The following is a 19,271-nucleotide window of genomic DNA, read 5'->3' as shown; positions in this document are numbered from 1 at the left end:
CCAGCGGTGGCCCGGCGGCCTCTGGGTCTGGCGGCGGCGGCTGGCTTGTCGCTCGCGCTCTACCCGGCAGGTCTGCGGGTCCGCGCGTCGGTCGGTCCTCGCGTCCGTCCGTCCGTGTTCTTCCAGCCCTCGGAGTGGGCCGAGCAGGATCGAGCCGGTGTCGGGATCGCCCCGATTGCCCTGCTGCACACATGGCGGCCATCAAAGCGCTGCAGGAATGGTGCCGGCAGCAGTGCGAGGGCTACCGGGACGTGAGCATCACCAACATGACCACGTCGTTCCGCGATGGCCTGGCCTTCTGTGCTATCCTGCACCGCCACCGACCCGACCTCATGTGAGTGACCCTTCCGCCTGGCCACGCGGTGTCCACTTAGAGGGGGAAACTGAGGACCAGGCCTGGAGCCCGGCCCCACCCGGACCGGGCAGGGCAGGGTCCAGCAGCCACAGCCCACCCCGAACCCCCAGGCTGCGGCCGTGACCTCAGTGTGCTGTCCACCAAGTGCAGCTGGCCGGGGGCCAGGGCCAGGACATGGACCGCCCCCGGCCTCCCGCGGCTTAGTCAGGGGTGACTCAGGGCAGCTTCCTGGGCTCGGGCTCAGCACCCGCTGTCCCCCTGTCCCTGGGAAGTTGCTACAACACTGTCCCTCTGGGGCCTCTGAGACTCTGTACTGTTCTGTGGTCCAGCCCCAAGATGGGGTCACTTGAGGCTGCTGGTGTGGGTACTGCCCTCCCCCTAGCACCATGGGGAATGCAGCCCAGGGCTGGGTCCTCCTGGACCCTCTGCACCTTAGGGTGATAGGGGACGATGGCGACCTGACCCTGTTCCTGGAGCTGCAGGAGGCAGACAGGGAATGGGAGCCCAAGCTTGACTCTTCCATCAGTTGTTCACTCAGCAAACTCTCTTTGGCTGAATGGCGTGGAAATTGGCTTGCTGGGACAAGCAAGCTCAAGAAGGAGGTTCTCCCAAAGCCACCTGGAGCCTAGGTACCTTCTGGGTAGTGGCTGGGGTCAGGGCTAAGCTGGAGATGTGTTTGCCAGGGACATCTCTGGGTGTGTCTGGCTAGGTGAGGTCAGAGGCAACAGTGTCTGGAGCCAGCCTCAGTCAGGTTCCTGGCTGTGCAAACATGGGAGCCGAGCCCCAAACAGAGGGGCCCTAGTTGCGGTCACACGGTACGTTGGGCTCAGCCATGGTTGCATTTGGCTCTTTCCTGTACCCTGCTCCACTCTGCCTGGGAAGCTGGAGTCTTGAGCAAGGCGTTTCAGCTCCTGCCCTCAGGGTTGTGAAATGTCACCGTGGTGGAGTTGCCTGAGAGTTTCCCTGTGGCATTTGGGCAGCTGCCTCTGCTTCCCGCCCAGGCCTGTGCCCCGTGGTTCCTGGAGGAGGTAGAAGGTGTGAGCACAGTTTGCCACCATGGGAAGTGCACACTTGGAAGGGCAAGGAGCCAGGGACTTGGAGACTGGGATTGAGAAGATGGTGGCTGAGCTCCACCGGGTTCTCAGAGTCCAGGGTGAGGCTGGCTGGTGACCGAGCCCAGGCAGCCCACAAGGGACCACCGTGACAAGTCTTCAAGTGCAGGGGAAGGATGGTGCAGGAGTCTGGTGGCCCAGCTGTCTTCGGTGGCTGTGACTGGACCTTTGAGGTTTTCCGGCCCTGGAGAGCTTCCATCTGCTCCCAGCTTGTGGGGGCAGAGGCCAGGGGCGCGTGAGTGCCTGGCCCGGCACGCACTTTACACGGGGAAACCTAGGCGTGGACCCGTGTGCGCACACGTGCTGGCTCAAGCAGGTGTCATACATGCCTTTATTTGACTGACAGTTACTGAGTGCCGCCTGTATACCGTAGATCACCTTGGCCCCCAAGTCCAGGGAGCAACACGTTGTCCCAGAGATGGACACTGAGCCCATAAGTGATCAACTTCATCGTGACTCCAGGGAACAGAGAGGCCACCACAGGAAGGCGGGTGGAGGAGGAGGCCTGCCTGCGGCTCTACGTGGGATGCAGTTATCTTATGTACTTCTGACTTGCCCTCTGTCCCAGCTGGACTGTCAGCTGTCTTTTATACACTGCTAGATGGATATCTGCAGCTCCACCGAGAAGGGCATTCAGCTGGGGTTCAGTAGAGGTGGTAGGAGCTCGGTTAGGTGCCTATGTGCAGTGGAAAGGAGACCACATGACCCTGGAAGCAGAGATGGGGCTGCGAGCCAAGGGAATCCTGGAGGCCTGCAGAGGGCTGCCCTGCCACATCTCCATGTTGGACTCCCGGCTTCTGGGATGCCGAGGGTGCAAATTCCTGTGTGTGAAGCCCCCAGCTTGGTAGATATTGGCTGACCAGACACCAGAGTGTGACGGGGGTGCTGGAGCAGAGGACCCCTGTCCTCTGTGTCTGAGCCTTAAATGTCCCCAGCCTGAGTTCCTGTTTGGGCCTGCCGTGCCCTGGGCCAGGTGATGGCTGGCAAGGGTGTCTCCCTGGGAAGTCCCAGGAGCCACCAGGAAGGGAGGAGACCTGTGAAAGACAGGCGTGGAGTGGCTGAGGTCAGACCTTGGCCTGGAGGAACCCAGGCCCTCAGCACACCATCCTCTCCTTCCCTGAAGACCCTGTGGCAGCAGGAAGGTGGACATCCTGTCTCTTGTCTCAGCTTTGCCACCAGGAAGTCCTTCCTTGTGTCTGACCTCAGACCTTCCTGCTGCACGCTGAGCATGTTTCCTGTGGCCTTTAGTGGGGAGCAGCTGTGAAGTCTGGGCGCTGAGCCAGCCAGGTGGGGCCCGGGCTCCAGGTTTGATGCTCACGTGTGCTGTGGCCCGGAAGGCTCTGCTTGCAGCGCAGGGAACAGGCTCACAGGCGTCACCCGCTGAGAGGTGACCAGGGATCTCAGTCCCTCCCGGCGGGCCTCAGCCTGCCCCAGTTCAGGGGCGCAGAGCTGTGGGTTTGCTGCGGGAGGTTTTCCAGGGTGCAGGCCATGGTCCATTTCCGCGGTGAGCTCAGCCGCTGCCAGGTGCGCTCAGAACCGCCCAGCACAACAACCCGCCCTCCCGCAGCCCTGTCGGGCCGGGCCGAGTGGCTGCTGCAGTGACCCTCCCCTGGGGGCAGTAGGTAGGCAGGGAGCATGCAGCGGGATGCGGGACAGAGGCAGGTGTCGTGCACTGCACAACACCAGTAGGCAGGGCGATCCTGCACATCTCCTCTGGGGACCAAGGCTGGGGCCTTTTGTAGGACTTGTGGGGGGCTAGGGGGACGCCGTTGTGAAGTTGGGGTTCTCTCCCCCATCCCATGATGAGGTGGCCCGAACTTCGTCAGTCCTCCTTCACACACACGGGAGCCTGTGTCAGGCTGAGGCCAGGAGCAGTGGGCAGCCAAGGTGGCCCCTGACAGGACTCCCCGGGGCTCTCCAGGCTCCAGACTGGCCCATTGTTGAGGACCAGTGGGAATGACATGGGATCGCATCCAGGAGCTGGGAGAAGTGTTGTGTCCCTGGGGCCAGGCAAGGCCGCTAACCTCCCCTCCCTCCCACACAGGCTGTGGTCAGCAGGAAACTGCTGGGGACAGAGGCCTTCTGTTCCCTGGCCTGAGGGCCTGCTGCCCAGATCCTTGCTGCCTCCTTCCAGGATGCCCGGAGGGGGCTGCTGTCACTCACGGGGACAGCCAGCTGGGCACTGATCCCCAGAGGCCCAGGCCCTGCCCCTGCCTGGTTCCCAGACCCCCGTCTGCTCTGACCCGTGCCCTGCCCGCCCCTCCCGAGCCTGTGCCATTTGTCTTGGTGTCTCTCCGGGATCCCTGCCCCCTCTCTGCCCCCTTCCTGGTGGGATTAACTCCAGATGTGCTGGAAAGCACCCTCGGCCCGGGATGCCCCCCTTCGCAGCCCAGCGCTCACCCCCGGCACGGCTGCATTTTATTCCGGGAAATAAAGAACGTGAGGTCAGCCATCTGGGGATTTGGCTGTGGGGTGGGGAGACATTCCCAAGAGCCCCCGGGGGTGCTGGGGCAGGAGGCCGGCTCCCCCCACAGCTGAAGGGCACATTCCACGGGGCCTGTGGGTGGGTGGGAGCCAGGCAGAGGGGCCGGCGGTGGCCTGGCCGGTCTTGCCTCAGGCTGGGCACTGGCAGAGCTGGCCGATGCACCACGGCAGGACTGAAGTCATTCATTGAGCTGATATTGAAAGGATAAGTGACTGGTCAGTAAGCCTTGCAGGAATGAAGTCGATGAGCACGAATGAAGCGCCAGCTGTGTACCTGGGACTAGGGTGGATGCCCTGAGGCTGTAGCCAAACGCACTTGATGTATATGTATATTTTTTTTTCATTAATCAGAATTGAATTTGGGGCGCACTCCACCACTTACGTCACATCCCCAGCCCTTATTTTTTTACTTTAGTTCTTTGTCAGATAGGGTCTCACTAACTTTTGCATGGGTCGGCCTTGAACTCAAGATTCTCCTACCTCCATCTCCAGAGTAGCTGGGATTGCAGGCATACACCCCTACGCCTGACCTGACTTTAAGTGATGAGAATTCAAGTAAAAATGACCTAACTTGGGAGGGTGGCCTGGATCCCAGGCCCTTGGGTGGCCGGGTTGGCAGCTGAGGGTGCACGGGGCTGGGAGCTGGCCCTTATACTTCTCTGTACCCGCCGCTCACAGGTGACATCTGGTCACGTGACGCTGAAGCGGTTTTTGTCTGTGAGCCCCTAAAGGCAAGGTGGCCACCTCACCCATGGTCAGCGAGTCAGCGAGTCAGCTTGGGCTGCTGGTAACAACGGAGGCGACTTGAACAGAAATTGCTTTCTCCAGGTCCCGGAGGCTGGAGGTCCAAGATCAAGCCCCTCTGAGGCTGCTGGAGAACTTGTTCCCACCTCTTCCGGGGCTCGTGGATGACTGTCATCTCCTGAGTCCTCACACCCCCTGTCCTCTGTGCCCAAGCGTCCCCTTTGTATGAGGACACAGGCACCTGCATCAGGGCCACCCAGGGACCTCACGATCGCTCCCTCGTATCTGCAAAGACCTTGTCTCCAAGTACAGTCCTGTTTGGTGGTCCTGGGGGTTTGGGCTCCCCCAACGCGACGCTTAGCCCAGAATGCAGGGTCCTCCCGCCAGCCTGACAGAAAGCTGGGCGCAGAGGACTTCCCGGAGAGATGCGTGCGTCCCCACCCGGCAGCCCAGTCCACACTTGCAAGGCAGCTCTACCGGTGACTTCCACCGGCCCTGGCTCAGGGTTCAGCTGCTTGGGGACTAGGCACTGCCCACTGTGTGCCCCATGCAGAGCGGGGTGACCGAGGTCTCGGCGAGACAAAGGAGGACAAGTTTCCACTTGGGGACCTTAGTGTCCCCAGGGTGGGCCAGGCCAGTGAGTCAGGCTGAGCAGGGGATAGGAGAATGGGGCCAGTGCCGGAGAGGTGTGGTGGTCAAGGGACAAACCAGGGTTGTCCTGGCCGGTGGTGACGACTTCACAGGCCCAAGGAAGCAGCTTGGCGTTGGTCCTGACAGCTGGTGGCCCAACCTGAGCTGCATGGTTCCTGCTCAGATGCTACTACCATGATGGGGAGTTGGGAAGGTTCTGGGTGCCCCGATCTCCTGGAGCTTTGGGGTGCCCGCTCTGGGGTGACAGGGAGCAGCTGGGCCCCTCGTTTGATGGAGGCAAATGCAGGAGGCAGATAGCCTCCCTGCTTTGTTTGGATACAAAGCAGACCTTGTTTACCCACCCAGCCGGCCACTTAGGTCAGTGACCTGGGGGTGGGCGAGAACGGCTGCACCTTCGAGGGGATGGGTGTTGGGAAGGGGAGAGGGGGTCCCTGCATCCCCGAGGCTCAGCGTGGGGGAAGAACCATGGGGTGTTTGGGCACAGCCTGGCCACCATGTACTAGCCTGGGCCACGCTGCATCTGGGGACAGACCCAGGCGGACAGTGCCCACTCAGCTGGACGGAGGCCACCTGGGCTTGAGGGTGCCAAACCCACCCATCCCTACTGTCCTCGGTCTGTCTGCGTCTGTCACGTGCACAGACGTGCCCTTGCTCACGGGTGTTCTCTGCAGCTGGGTCGCGTTACCTGGGAGGTCGTCCCCGCCAGAAGCCCTGGAGGTCTCTTTTAGAGCTGAGCAGATTGGTGGACAACTGGGCTGGAGGCCAACGTGGGGAGGCGGATCTCAGCTCCCACCCCACCATGTGTTCATCTGTAAAATGGGCTCGCAGCCCGGGCCTCTGGGGGTCCTCCTGGAGCTGGTGGACTGGGCTTGGAGCGTGGCCAGCCCAGCCAGGTGGCCACAGACATCTGGCACCCTCCTGTATTTACTTGAAGAAGGCTGCTCAGCCTTCCTGTGTGCTCGGCACGGCCATTCGTCCAGCACCGGGACTGGGGTCACAGCTCAGAGGTAGAGCGCTTGCCTGGTGGCCTGGCAAAACAAAACCAATGCTGAAAAGTCCTCACGGGCAGGGAAACTGAGGCCAGAGCAAGCAGGGGCTGGCCGGGGTCTTGCCTGGAGCCCCCTCCTCTGTGCCAGGAAGCTTCCAGGACAACCCAGTTCGCTGGGCTCAGGACCACAGATGACACTGGACGGGCGGCTGGGTCGAAGTTTAACCGGCTCCCCCCCCGTGTGTGAGCCCGGGCTCAGACCGGTGACTTTTGTCCTGTGGGTGGCATGGGGCCCACCTGCTGGTGCCCTGGCTGCTGTGACAGGGACACCCCCATGCTGGGTCCATGCTGGGGTGTGTTGTCTGTGCATGGAGTCCCGGGCCAGCCGGGCTTGGACACAGCTGTGTCCTTGGTTCCTCCAAGGCTGTGCTGTCCAGGCAGCCTGGGATTTCACCTGAGGGGACTTCCTGCACCCTGAGTCACGTAAGGGAGGCGCTAATGGCCTCATGTCTGAGGGTCTGACCCTTCCTGGGACGAGACAGGACACGTGGTGGGCACTGAGTAATGCCACCCAGTAAGCCTGGCTTTGCCTCCTGCTGTGTGACCTGGGCTGACCCTCAGCCTCTCTGTGCCTCAGTTTTCTCTGTGTGAGAAGCAGACAGGCATGACCAGTGTCCACCCCACTGGACGGCGTTTGTGAAGAGCTGACAGCCACACTCCTCCTCGGAGGTTCTGTGAAATTAAAAGCTAGCGACAGGACAGCTGACGTGGGCAGCACGTCCCCATGTCCACCCACAGTGTCCTTCTCCAGAAACATTGGCTTCCCCTAGGACGCAGGCTACTCTGAGCGGTGTCCTGGCTGGGCTGGCCCGGGCTGGTGGCTGGCCCTCTCTGGGCATGTCTCCTGCTGGGCACATCGCTGTGGGCAGAGCAGACCAGGAGTCAGGCCCGCGCTGGCCAGAGGGCTTGTTCATCCTCAGCCCTGCTCCAGGTCTCCGGCTCCCCTTGGGGCAAGATGGCCTCGGAGGCCTCGCTTTCGACACCGGCGTTTCTCTCTTCCAGAAACTTCGGTGCTCTCCGGAAGGAGAACATTTTTGAGAACAACAAGCTGGTGAGTTTTCTGCCCGACACCCACCCGTCCTGTCCTCCAGCCCTAAAGCTGGCCCAGCCGTCTGCCTGGAGCCCTGACTCAGGTCCAAGGACCACCGAGCACTGCGCAGAGCCTGACCTCACCCAGCTCCACGACCGGGCCTGAGCTGGGTGACCCTTGCGTTTTCTGTTTTCAGTACTGGGGTTTGAACTCCAGGCTTGGCACTCATGCCCTCCCCACCCTTTTTTGCTTCTCGTTTGCAAAATGAAGGATCTCCCATGTTTGCCTGGGCTAGCTTTGGACTGTGATCCTCCTGTGTATCTGGGATTACAGGCATGAACCACCTGGCTTGTTTTATTGAGATGGGGTCTCGCTAACTTTTTGCCTAAACTGGCCTTGAATCACCATCCTCCAGATCTCTGTCTACCCTATGGCTGGGATTACAGGCATGAAATGCATCACCACACCCAGCAGCCCCAGCATCCTTGGAGCCCTGGTCCTCTCTCTTCCTCTGTGGGGCAGTAACGGGTCAGAGACTCACCAGGGGACCTCCTTTCCCGAGGGTGGCCTGGCCCGGCCTGGCCCAGACCAGGAGGCTTGGGAAAGCAGGCCCCATTGGGCCTGGGTGGGCCAGCACCGCCTTGCTCCCTGAAGACTGGCATACCTGGCCCCTCACATTCCAACCCTGACCCTGCATGCCCCAGCTGGGAGATCCTTCCTGTGCCAGACTCAGTTTCCCTGCTGCAAAATGGCTTGTGGGGGTGCATGGAAAGAAAAATTCTCTTCTCAGGCCATCGATCCGGGCTCCAAGCCAGGCAGGGCCACCACAGGCCCCTGGCCCTGGCCTGCGGGGGGATGGGGACTGCAGGCTCCAGACAGTTAAACCTGCCTGGCCAGGGCGAGCTCCGTCCACAACTTAATTAAAGAGAAACTCAATTAAAAAGTCACGTCCACAGGCCGGCCATGTTTCAGAGGCCCATAGCTACGCGTGGCTGGTGGCTGCCGGCCCCGTCTGTGCAGGGAGACGCTGTGAGAGGGGAAAAGCACTGTGTGGCCCGCGGCGTAGGGAAGACCCTCTGAGGGGCCTGTGGATGTCTGCAGGAAGGCCTCCCCGGTAGAGGGGACAGGCAAAGGTCCTGAGGCCACAGGGAGCCCACGGGTGGGCGGTGAGGACCCCTAGGAGGCCTGGGCTGGGAGCCTCCTGCTTCCTGGGCTCTGTGAGAGAAAGGAGGGGCAGGGGACAGAGCTTGGTGGCGGAGGGGACGCCTGGACCATGGCACTGGCCACGGGAAGGGCTGGATTCTGGGCCTCAGAGGAGGTGCAAGGCCTTCTGGCCTGAGGGGGGCCAAGGGTGAGTGAGCGAGGCTGGGGACAGAGGTCTGCGAGTCAGCAAAAGCTGGGGATGGTCACTAAAGGCAGAGGGCAGTGAAGGACCAGGCATGGGACACCCCAGAAGGTCCTGGCCCCACACTTAGTGATGCCCGCGTATCTCACGGAGGCTTTCTGCAGCCATGTGTGGTGGTTTGGCACTGGCCCATGTAGGTGGGAGCCATCTGCCACCGTGGCCAGGGCTTCGGTGAGCGCCCCAGGGGCCCAGAGAGGAGCGAGGTGAGTGGAGAGGGCCAGGCCATCGCCAGTGGTTGGAGCCCCCGGGGGCCCTGTATACAGTCAGTGCTCTGTAAGTGCAGCTTTCTGGCCCTCCCCAGCTCAGGGTATCACGTCCCTTTCTTGGTCTCACCCACTAACTGTCGTGACTCGAGTCCCCTCTGGGCCGTGGGGAGGCTGTGCGTCTGGCCGGCTTTGGCCGCCCCACAGACGAACTTACCTGGTTCTGTAAGGTTTGGTGTCGGCGGAGCTGTGGGGCAGCTCAGGCCATGCCCAGCGTGACGTGTTTGTGGGCAGGACGCCCCCTGAGGCCAGGATGACCACAGGGCCTCAGGCCTGGCTCCCCTGAGCAACCTCAGTGACCCTGCAGATGGGCAAACCCAGCCAGGCCGCCACCCTGGCAGGGCTGGCTCTCTGGGCTGAGCCTGTCCTCCCTTTGACCCTCCTTCCGGTGGGCTGGGGGCCAAGCAGGAGGACTCTCCCGGCCTGTCCCTCACTGTCCCCAGGCCTTCCGCGTGGCCGAGGAGCAGCTGGGCATCCCCGCCTTGCTGGACGCTGAGGACATGGTGGCTCTGAAGGTGCCTGACCGACTGAGCATTCTGACCTATGTGTCCCAATATTACAACTACTTCCACGGCCGCTCGCCCAGTGAGTGCTGCCCTGCTGTCCCTCCAGCTGGCCCCGCTGGCCCCGTGCCTTGTGCCCAGCCCTTGGCTGCTCAGAACCCCTGACCTCCAGGCCTCGGTTTGCCCGCTGACCCCCGAGCTTCAGGCCCACTGTTCGAGGGGCTCCCCGACACTGTGCAGCTCACGGGCCTGGTGCTTCTGGGCCTGACCGGGGGTCCTGTGGCAGCTGCCGGCCCAGGAGGGGTGGACAGGGACAGGCAGGCCTGGCCTTCATCCCACCCCGTGTGTGGAGCCGCCCGCCTCCCACCCACATTCCTCTTCCACAGACTTTAGAAATCCCCAGAATCGCCCCGGGCCTGGGGCCAGGCCTGTGGCCTTCCCTGACCCTGGACGGGCTCTCAGCAGGGAGGAGACGGGGCGAGGGTGGCCTCCCGCCCTGCACCCCGGCAAATGTCCCAGGAGGACCTCCGGGGAGGGGGATCCCGGCCCTTAGAGAACTGGGGTACAGGCTGGTGGGACCCCCCCCCACCGACCCCAATATGTCTCGTGCCAGTCGGGGGCATTGCCGGCGTGAAGAGGCCCCCAACGGACTCCAGTGAGGAACCTTCTGGAAAGAAGGCCCCGCCCCAGCCGGCCCCGCTGCCCTCGCCTGCCCCCGCCCGGGGGCCACCGCTGTCTCCAGCCAGGACAAACCCCATCGTCCAGACGAAGGACTGGGGCTGGGAGGACCCAGCCACAAAGGCTGTAAGCAGTCTGCTTTCCTGGTTTTCCCTGGCTGACCGTGTGCACCCCTAAACCAGGCTTCCCCTGGGGTGCAGCCCGTCCCCTACTCTGTTATCAGGTGCCCACTGGGCTGGCTCCCTGGGCTCCTCCAATTCTGCGATTCCCATTGCATGGATGGGTAAACCGAGGCATGGGAGGACCATGCAGTGGAACCAAGGGAGCTGGAACCTAGACTTTGTAGGGCTCACGGCATGCCTGCCTCCTTCCCCAGCGATGGGGACATGGGACCGGTCAATTCCTCAGGGGTGAACGGGGAGGGGAGAGGGCGGCTACTTGTGCTTGGGCGTCCCCTGCTCTTCCTAGCCGGTCACTCCAGGCTCCAGGGAGCCAGAGCGAGACAAGGCCTCCAGGCATCGGCGGGGGTCAGGGAGGAAACAGAAGGCACTGGGTCCATCCTGGTCTCCGGCCACCTCCCCAGGCCAGGCTAGAGGCCCTGGTCATGGAGTTCTGCCTGCCCCGGGGCCTCATCCGTCCCCTCTGTAAAATGGGATCTGGCTGCCCCTGGACGGCTGCGGGCGGGAGCCGGGTAGACACGCAGCCCCGGCATCTCCCACAGGCCCTTGCGGGGCCAAGCAGCGCGGTCAGCAGCACCTGCGGGGTCTGCGGTAAGCACGTGCACCTCGTCCAGCGACACCTGGCCGACGGGCGGCTGTACCACCGCAGCTGCTTCAGGTAGGGCACAGCGCCCCTGGGCGCCAATCCTCCTCCTCAGCCTCCCACTGCCCAGGCCCGAGAGGCCCGACTGACCCCAGACACCCAGCCTGCCCTAATGGCCTCCTGTGGCCCTCAGGGACCCCTTCCTGCTGGCCTTCCAGCCACCCCTGACTCAGCTTCCTCCTCTGCCTCTCAGGTCTCCCTGTGGGGTTTTTACTGTGACCCCCTCCCTGCCGCCCCACAGCTCCTGGGCTGGGGACTCAGGGAAGCCCACTGTTCTTCTGTGGAGGAAGGGCTGGGCGGGGCCCTCAAATGAGGCACGGGGTGATGTGTGAGTGACCGACGTCTGTGAGCACTTTGTGGGGTGTCCACGCCCCTAACAAGGTTCTCAATGGTGGCTCACAATGATCACAACCATGAGCAGAGGTTTGTTGATGAATCAGTGACCACACAGCTAGACACAGGAGAAGGTCACTTTGTGCTCCCAGGAGAGTGTGAATGAGTGAGCAGGTGGATGAGCGAGGGACAAGGGACGCAAGCCGCTGCCTCTCGTGACCTTCTCCGGCAGGTGTAGGCAGTGCTCCAACACCTTGCACTCAGGTGCCTACCGGGCCACGGGAGAGCCAGGCGTCTTTGTCTGCACTTGCCACCACCCTGGAGCCACCTCTGCGAGCCCCAAGTTGTCCTCCAGGCCACCAGGGACTGTCCCTGTGGACTCCAGGTCTCCCGGTGCCCCACGGAAGGCCCAGGAGACGAATGGGCTGAGGGAGGCAGCACCAAGGGCCAGTCCAGCGGTGGGCAACACGACAGCCAAAGGTTTTGCACAGACCGTCCTTGATCCACCGGCCACCAGCTCCTCCCAAGTCCACGGGAGGAGTCCAGCGGGGCCCACGAGCCGAGTGGCCTCCTCTGGAGTTGGCAAGGTCAGCTCTCATGTGACCAACAGCTCCCCAACGGGATGGTCATCACCCACCCAGGGCAAAGCAGCCGTCAGCCCCCGTCCTGCTGGAACCCCAAGCGCCCTGGACCCTCCGCCAGGGACACCCCAAGGTCCAGCAGCTCCTGGAAGGGTGGCGGCTCAGACCAAGCCGGCTTCAGGTGTGGCAGCTCTGGGTACAGTGGCCTGGACCCCCATGGCCTCCAAGACCCAGCATGACCGGGAGAAGTTCTTCCAGACCCCGGCCCTGCTCAGCAGTGGCCCAGCCAGCAAGGTCCCCGCCATGGCCAGTGCCCCTTCGCAGGACAGCAGCAAGCAGCGGGCCCTGAGCGTCCTCAGGAAGGCCCTACCGGGGCCGGGGGACACGGGTGCCCAGGCACCTGGCAGGTAGGTGGAAGAGGGCTTGGGGTGGGGCCACTACCTGTCCACCACCTCACTGGGGCCTCCAAGAGGCTTTCCGCGACCCTGGGACCCTGGGGACCTGTGACCGTGGGGGCCGCCCTTCCTTGACTGGGAAATGAGAAGAAAGAGACAGACACAGGGCATGGCGGTCAGGTGAGAGGTGCCCGGGGCCCTGAGGCCGTCTTCAGATGAGGAAGTGGGTTTTGACGCCACCCTGGCTGTGTCATCTGACCCGGGCTGGGCTGTGAGCCTCCCCTTGTGCCCCGTGCAGTGGCGTCCTCTAGACACCGAGCAAATGCTGCAGGCCAGAGGGGGACGGTCACTGCGTCAGGGGCCCGTGCGGCACTCGCAGGTTTCAACAGCACCAATGTGTCCTCTAGTCCTGGCAGCCAGGAGGCCGACGCCACGGTTGACGCTGGCCAGGTTCCCCCCAGGGCTCCTGGGAGGCTCCTTCAGGTCTCCTCCAGCTGCTGGAGGCTCTGGGTGTCCCCTGGCTACTGGCTGCATGGCTCCATTGTCACCTGGCCTCCCCCGCACCTGCCTCTTCTGTCTCAGAAGGACACCGTCTTTGGGTCAGGGCCAGTGCCACCTTACTCCCACGTGTTTCCCCTCAACACGGTCTCATGTGCAAACATCCCTTTTCCAAATAAGGTCACACTCAGAGCTTCCCAGTGGACATGAATTTTAGGGACCCTGGCCGGTCGGGCACAGCCGCCCAGCCAGTAAGGAAGGGGTTCTGTCCCAGGCTGCTCAGCCCCCCAGTTTGCTGCCGTGAGCTGTCTTTTCTTGAGGGTTGGGGGTGCTGATGGCTCCAAGCAGTGACCCTGCCCTCCACCAGTGCCCAGGGAGGAAAGTGAGTCAGTGCCACCCCTGCAGGGACACGACACACAGGGCAGAGCTCCTGGCGTGGGGCGCCGCCTGTAGTGTCCCAGCCTTGCTTCCTGCAGGGCCGTGCGCCTGAGGGAACACAGGTGGCCCCAAGCCGGCCAGTGTACCAGGTCCTCCTGCCTGACAAGTCGCTTAGGACCGCACGAGGCAGGCCTGGGCCAGTCCCCGGCGTCCTTGGTGCATCTGGGCCTTGACCCGTTGGGGATATTTTCATCTTGGTCAACGTGATTGTATTTAAAATCAGCCACCAACACGTGCAAGAGTCACGCATAGGTGTCTGTGGCCTGCCCCTCTCTGCGGGGGACTCTCCTCCGTCCAGAGGGGGGACACTGAGAACCAGCTTGTGGGGCTGCCGCCTGGGGTTGGCGGAGCTGAGAGGGGCTCCGGGATCCCCCCTTGCCTGACGCCTGCTCTCTCACCCACAGGCCCGGCCCAGCCACTTCTGCCCTCAATTCCCACCCCAAAAATGATAGCCCACAAACAGCTTCGCCAGCCAGGTTGTCACATTTGGTGACCCCCCTCAGCCCCTCTTCAAGGACAGAGCCGCAGGCCTCCCCTAGTGTGGGCAGCACCTCGCGGGCGTCCTCATCACCCCAGGTGGGCGGGAGGAGCTTGGCTGGGTCCTCGGAGGCCGGAAGGACAAGTGCTGGCCCCAGGCTGAAGCCAGAGGCCCCGAGGGCGAAGGGTAAGAGCCGCTGACATGGGGTGGCGGGTGCGGGGCTCCCCAGGGTCGGCTGCTCCACCCTCCGTGTCACCTGTGCCAGGCCGTGCTTCTCCCTGGCACCTGCTGTCCTGCAGTCCAGCTTCTGGTCCCCCCATCCTCTGGACACTTGCTTGTGGCCTCCCCTGTGTCCTTGCTCATTCTGTATGTGGTGGTGGCCAGTGTCCCCAGGGTCACAAGGCCTGCCATCCAGTGGATATTTTTTCCTCGCCCGGTGCCTGCAGCTCAGCCCTCTGTGGCCTCTGTCCTCAGCTGTGTCTTGGGGGTGCCGGGCACCAGCTCTGCTGTCCAATGCTCACGATGGCCCTGTCTGGGTCTGAGGTCCACCGTCCCTGGGCTGGGCCCTTCCTGAAGGACCCTGGACCCCACATTCTAACCTTGGGGCCTGAGATTTCTACTGGGGGTGAGGAAGGGGTGCTACAGGCGACCCCTAAACTGCACCCCCCGTATCGTCCAGGCCCAGGTGCTGGCTCCCAGGACAGCCAGGCGGAGGGGCCGGAAGGCTGGAGGGCCCGCCTGAAGCCCGTGGACAGGAAAGGCCCCGTGGACAGGTGAGGGGCAGGCAGCTCCTGTGAGTCACCTGTGCTGTGCGTCTGCGAGCTGAGCCCGCTGGGGCCTGGTATACAGCAGGAGCTTAGTAAATGCACACGGAGGCCGACTGACATGTCGTGGTCACATGTGCGTCCAGTTGTCCCTAGCAAAGGTAGTCACACCACCCAGTGACAGGGGACAGCCAATGGCTGCTGGTGCTCACCCACGGCTCTGCGCAGCGGCTCACAGGCAGGTGCACGGTCCCAGTCCTTGTCACCTGCCAACACCTGAGCACGTGGCCATGGTGTGCTGGTGGCCTCACGGGTGAGCAGGTGCAGGCCAGCACACCTGTATGCCCTGGGGGGTCCAAAGAGGTCAGGCCCCTGAGCTGGGCGTCATGCGTCACATGGGATGTGCCAGGTGCCTTTTCTGCTGGCCCCCTGCTTCCCTTGGCTGCTGGCCACAGCTTTGGGACATGCTCCAGGGTCCTGTGTCCAGGCCAGTGCTGACCTCGTGACTTCTGACCAGGGTTCTGGAGCTGAAGGAGCCGCGGGTCCTGCCAGAGCCAAGGGTGGAGGACTTCCCCAAGAAGGTCCCGGGCAGCTCCGAGGGGGGTGTCCACATCACCCTGACACCTGTGCAGCCCGGGAGGACACCAGGCCCAGCCGGTCCTGGACCCAGCCTCACAGGTGGTGCATCACGGGGGGTCGGGGACGGTGCCAACGTGTGACACTCGGGTGTGGGGGAGGGGCAGGGACCAACGGGAGGACGCGGGCTGCACACGTGCACATGAGGTCCTGCCCTGCGTCCACCTCTCACATCACTTCCTCTGCCTTCAGCGGCACTGGTCCTGTGGCCTGGTGGCTGCTGCCCGGCCTGGGTGGACGTGACCAGTGTGGGTGGGATGGGTGTGTGTGTGGCCACCCTGTGCCTGTGGGGGCACCAGGGGGTGGTGATGCTGGCTGGGGGGCCCTGGGTCCTGGCGGGGGCTCTGGTCTGACACCCGGCTCTAACTCCCCCGCCCCACCCTCCTTGCTGGCAGCCCCCTCTCCGTCCCCATCCCGCCGCAGGAAGCTGGCTGTCCCGCCCAGCCTCGATGTTTCTGCCGACTGGCTCCGGCCGGAGCCCTCGGGGCGGAACGCCGGAGCCCAGGGCTGGAAGGAGGAGGAGAAGCCATGTTCCCAGGGCGCACCAGGTCAGCCCCAGAGATGCCCTTTTGGGGTGTGGATGGACGGACTTCCTCCGAGGAGGAGACATCCATTGGGCTTTGCAGGATGTAGAGGAGTTCGTTGGTTCTAGAGTGGAGGAAAGGCCCCAGATTTTCCTCGTGGAAAGTGGGAGCACTGGACAGACATCCTGCACCTTGTCACAGAGGCCTGTGACAATACAGGATCCCTCCTGGTGGCCTGAGGGCCTGGGGTGGCTGGGGTGCTTCAGTGGGGTGTGTGGAGCTGCTGACCGAATGGAAAGTGGGTCAGGGTCCCCCAGGGTGTCCTTTGGTACCAGCAGGGCTGCCCAGCTGCCTGTGGGCTGGGTGGGGCTGGGTGGGCCAGCAGTCCTGGGTCAGACCTCTCTGGGCATGTCCGGGTCTCACTGGGCCTGCTGTCCCCTCTCCAGGGAGGCCCGTGGGCCTGGCCAGCACCCCTGCTTCTGAGACAGTGACCTCCCCCGTCAGGGTGAGTAGGCTGGGTGGTGGGCGAGGCTGGCCCGTGGCCTTTGTGCCCATTGTCACCGTCTGTCCCCACCCAGCTGCACCCCGACTACATCCCCGAGGAGGAGATCCAGAGACAGGTGCAGACCATCGAGACGCAGCTGGACGCGCTGGAGCTCCGCGGCGTGGAGCTGGAGAGGCGGCTGCGGGCAGCCGAGGGAGGTGGGCGGCCCTGGCCAGCTGCCCCGTCCCCCGCCACTAGCTGCAGGGTGACCTCCTCCTTTCGCTACGTCTCCTTCAGGCCACAGGCTGGTCACGACCCCTGCGGCCGCAGGGTGTCCCCCAGGTCACCCTGGGCTAGGTCAGCACTCCTGAGTGCCCTGGCCATCAGCAGCTTCCCCTGGGGACGCCCGTGGCCTCGGGCCGAGACCCAGGCCTGCACCTCTGCCCTGGGTGGGTGCGGAGGCCCCGTGTGCAGCCTCCCTGCCTCCAGCGGCCGCTCTCCACAGATGCCACAGAGGATGACCTCATGGTGGACTGGTTCCGGCTCATCCACGAGAAGCAGCAGCTGCTGAGGCTGGAGTCGGAGCTGATGTACAGGTGAGGGTCCCGCCCGGCGGGCTGGGGCGGAGCCCCGGTCAGCCCCGTCTCAGCCCTGTGTGTCCCCCAGGTCCAAGGACCAGCACCTGGAGGAGCAGCAGCTGGACCTGGAGAGCGAGCTTCGCCAGCTGATGGCCAAGCCTGGTGGGTGCCGGCCTCTCCCCTCCAGAAAGCCGGCCCGAGAGCTTCCGTCCTCCCAGGGCTGGTGTGGGGGTGGCGGCCTTGGCCACCCGAAGCGGTCACCACGGAGAGCCTGGAGTGCCGAGCACCCAGGCAGGCCTGGCCTTGAGTTTCAGAGCCTCTCCTTCCCGGCTGTGTGTCCTCAGCCAAGTCCCTTAACCTCTCTGAGCCTGGGCTTCATGCTCTCAAGCGAGGACCCCTCGTGTCTGAGGGCACTGAGTGCAGCGCTGGGCAGGCTCTAGTGGCCGTCCTTGCCCCAGGACAGGGACCGAGTCACAGTGGAGACCGGAGGCCCCGGCACTGAGGCTGAGTCCGCTCCCCCTGGCCAGGCCCATTGCAAAGGGCCGCTACCCAGGCACGCTCCCCGCACAGGAGTGGACAGTGGAACAGTCGCCTCCCTGGGCGGGGTGGGGACGCCTCCCTGATGGCGGGCTGTCCCCACAGAGGGTCTGAAGTCACTCCAGGACCAGCAGCGGGAGCAGGAGCTGCTCAGCCAGTATGTACGCACCGTTAATGACCGCAGTGACATCGTAGATATCCTGGACGAGGACCGGCTCAGGTGAGAGTGGCCGGGCAGGGCTAGGGGCTGAGTTCCAGAGGAGGGCAGGACTGGGGGGGACAGGCTGGGAAGGCAGAGGGGTCACCTCTCAGCACCTTCCTGCCTCACAGAGGAGACCACAGGTGTTTTGGGGGTTTTTTGGTGGCACCGGGACTTGAACTCAGGGCCTCACGCCTGCTAGGCCGGTGCTCTACCACCTGAGCGAGGTCACCAGTGCCCGCAGGGGCTTGCGGGTGCACCCCGAGGCCCTGGGCTGAGGACAGGCCCAGCACAGCCATGGTGTCCGAGGGTCTCAGTCCTTCCTGCCCACCTCCCGTCCTTTGGGGGGTCGGTGCTGTCCAGAGGAAGGCTCTGGCTCAGTGGAAATGTCCCTTGCCCTGCTGTCCACGTGGCAGTCAGCTGTGGCTGTTGGGCCCTGGTCACCTGACCCGTGTGACTGAGGACTGAGCCTAAAGGTTCACATTGGCCACTTCTGTCTCCTGGCGACTACACCAGGGGACATGGCTCTCGGTGGTCCTGGAGACCTTTCCTGTCCCACGAGGGCCACACAGGGCAGCAGTCAAGGCTGAGTTCACATGTGACCCTTGGCCAGGGTCAGCCCAGGCCCCCCTGCTGCCCACAGCCACTGTTGAGGGGCTGAGCCGGGAGGGGGACGGTGACCGTCTGCTGGTGGGGGCTGGGGGTCCAGCAAGCCCAGGGGTGGCCTCTCGGCCTGTGCGAGGGCAGGTGTCCAAGTACCAGGTGGGGTCGAGCTCTGGCGTGACACCGGGCATGAGTCCTCTGTCTGGGGCCTGCATCCCTCATGGCCTCCCTGTCCTGTTGCAGGGAGCAGGAGGAAGACCAGGTGCTGCAGGACATGATCCAGAAGCTTGGTAGCTCTGCCCGGGGCCGGGGCGGGGATGGGGAGGACGGGCTGGCGGCCGGGGGACCTGGGCCTCTGTGGGAGTGGAGGGCGGGACCCAGGCCGCAGCTGTGGAGGGCAGACAGGACAAGGAGGGAGCACCTCGTCCCTTGGGGACACCAAGACGCAACTGATGACCGTGCCGGGCTGTGGGGTGCTCGGCCAGGTTTTCCCCAGTGCTGGGTTGGGCCGGGTGCTCTGCGTCTGGGGTGCGTCTCGGGGACCCCGGCTTCTCGCAGGCCGTGGAGGCCCTGGCGGTGGGCGGGAAGGACTTCCCACGGGGACCTGGGTGGCCGGCCACAGCCTCACCGTCCCCTCCCCGTCCCCCGCAGGCCTCCAGAGGAAGAGGTCCAAGTTCCGCCTGCCCAAGATGTGGTCCCAAAAGAGCAAAGGCGGGCAGGCCGGGTGAGCCACGGGGCCGTGACCGAGGCTGTGGACCTGCACTGGCCCCGGACCGGGCTCTGAAACCCGGGCTCAGGAAAGGAGTGGTGGTGTGGCCCTGCAGGGGACACTGAGGCCCACCAGAACCTGTGCCTTCATCCCTGGGGTCCCCGGGGCCTCAATAAAGACTGACAGCGCCTCCTGCTCAGTCCTGCGTTTGCCTGTGTGCCGGGCGGCCCAGCACCGGCCCCGAGTTCCAGTGCTGCTCCTGGGGGGGACGTGCTCTGGGGACACTGGCCGCCCCCTGCCAGGCCTGGGCTGGGCTCTCCAAGGAGGTCATTTCCTGGCTCTGTGTGGCCCCACCGGGATCACGACGTCCCTGGGGCCTGGGATCCGAGATCATGGGAGCCTCGGCCGAGGGACAGAGG

At 63.9% G+C, this 19,271-nt stretch overlaps 1 protein-coding gene across 1 annotated transcript; it reads left to right on the top strand.

Annotated features, from left to right (window-relative positions):
* On the top strand, nt 1-19,051 carry Micall2 (MICAL like 2). The gene is made up of 17 exons (XM_074075381.1): nt 1-334; nt 7,397-7,445; nt 9,536-9,677; nt 10,209-10,399; nt 10,995-11,110; nt 11,661-12,416; nt 13,745-14,004; nt 14,498-14,591; nt 15,100-15,260; nt 15,614-15,766; nt 16,189-16,247; nt 16,321-16,444; nt 16,732-16,822; nt 16,893-16,966; nt 17,447-17,561; nt 18,387-18,433; nt 18,795-19,051. The coding sequence occupies exons 1-17, from the start codon at nt 192-194 to the stop codon at nt 18,869-18,871; spliced, it is 2,652 nt and encodes an 883-aa protein (XP_073931482.1). The 5' UTR covers nt 1-191; the 3' UTR covers nt 18,872-19,051.
* Nucleotides 19,052-19,271: the final 220 nt, after the last annotated feature.

This window comes from Castor canadensis, chromosome 6 (genome assembly GCF_047511655.1).
Source record: "Castor canadensis chromosome 6, mCasCan1.hap1v2, whole genome shotgun sequence".
Lineage (NCBI taxonomy): Eukaryota > Metazoa > Chordata > Mammalia > Rodentia > Castoridae > Castor > Castor canadensis.
Note: the sequence above shows the minus strand (reverse complement) of the source record. Positions and strands in the feature narration are given on the sequence as shown.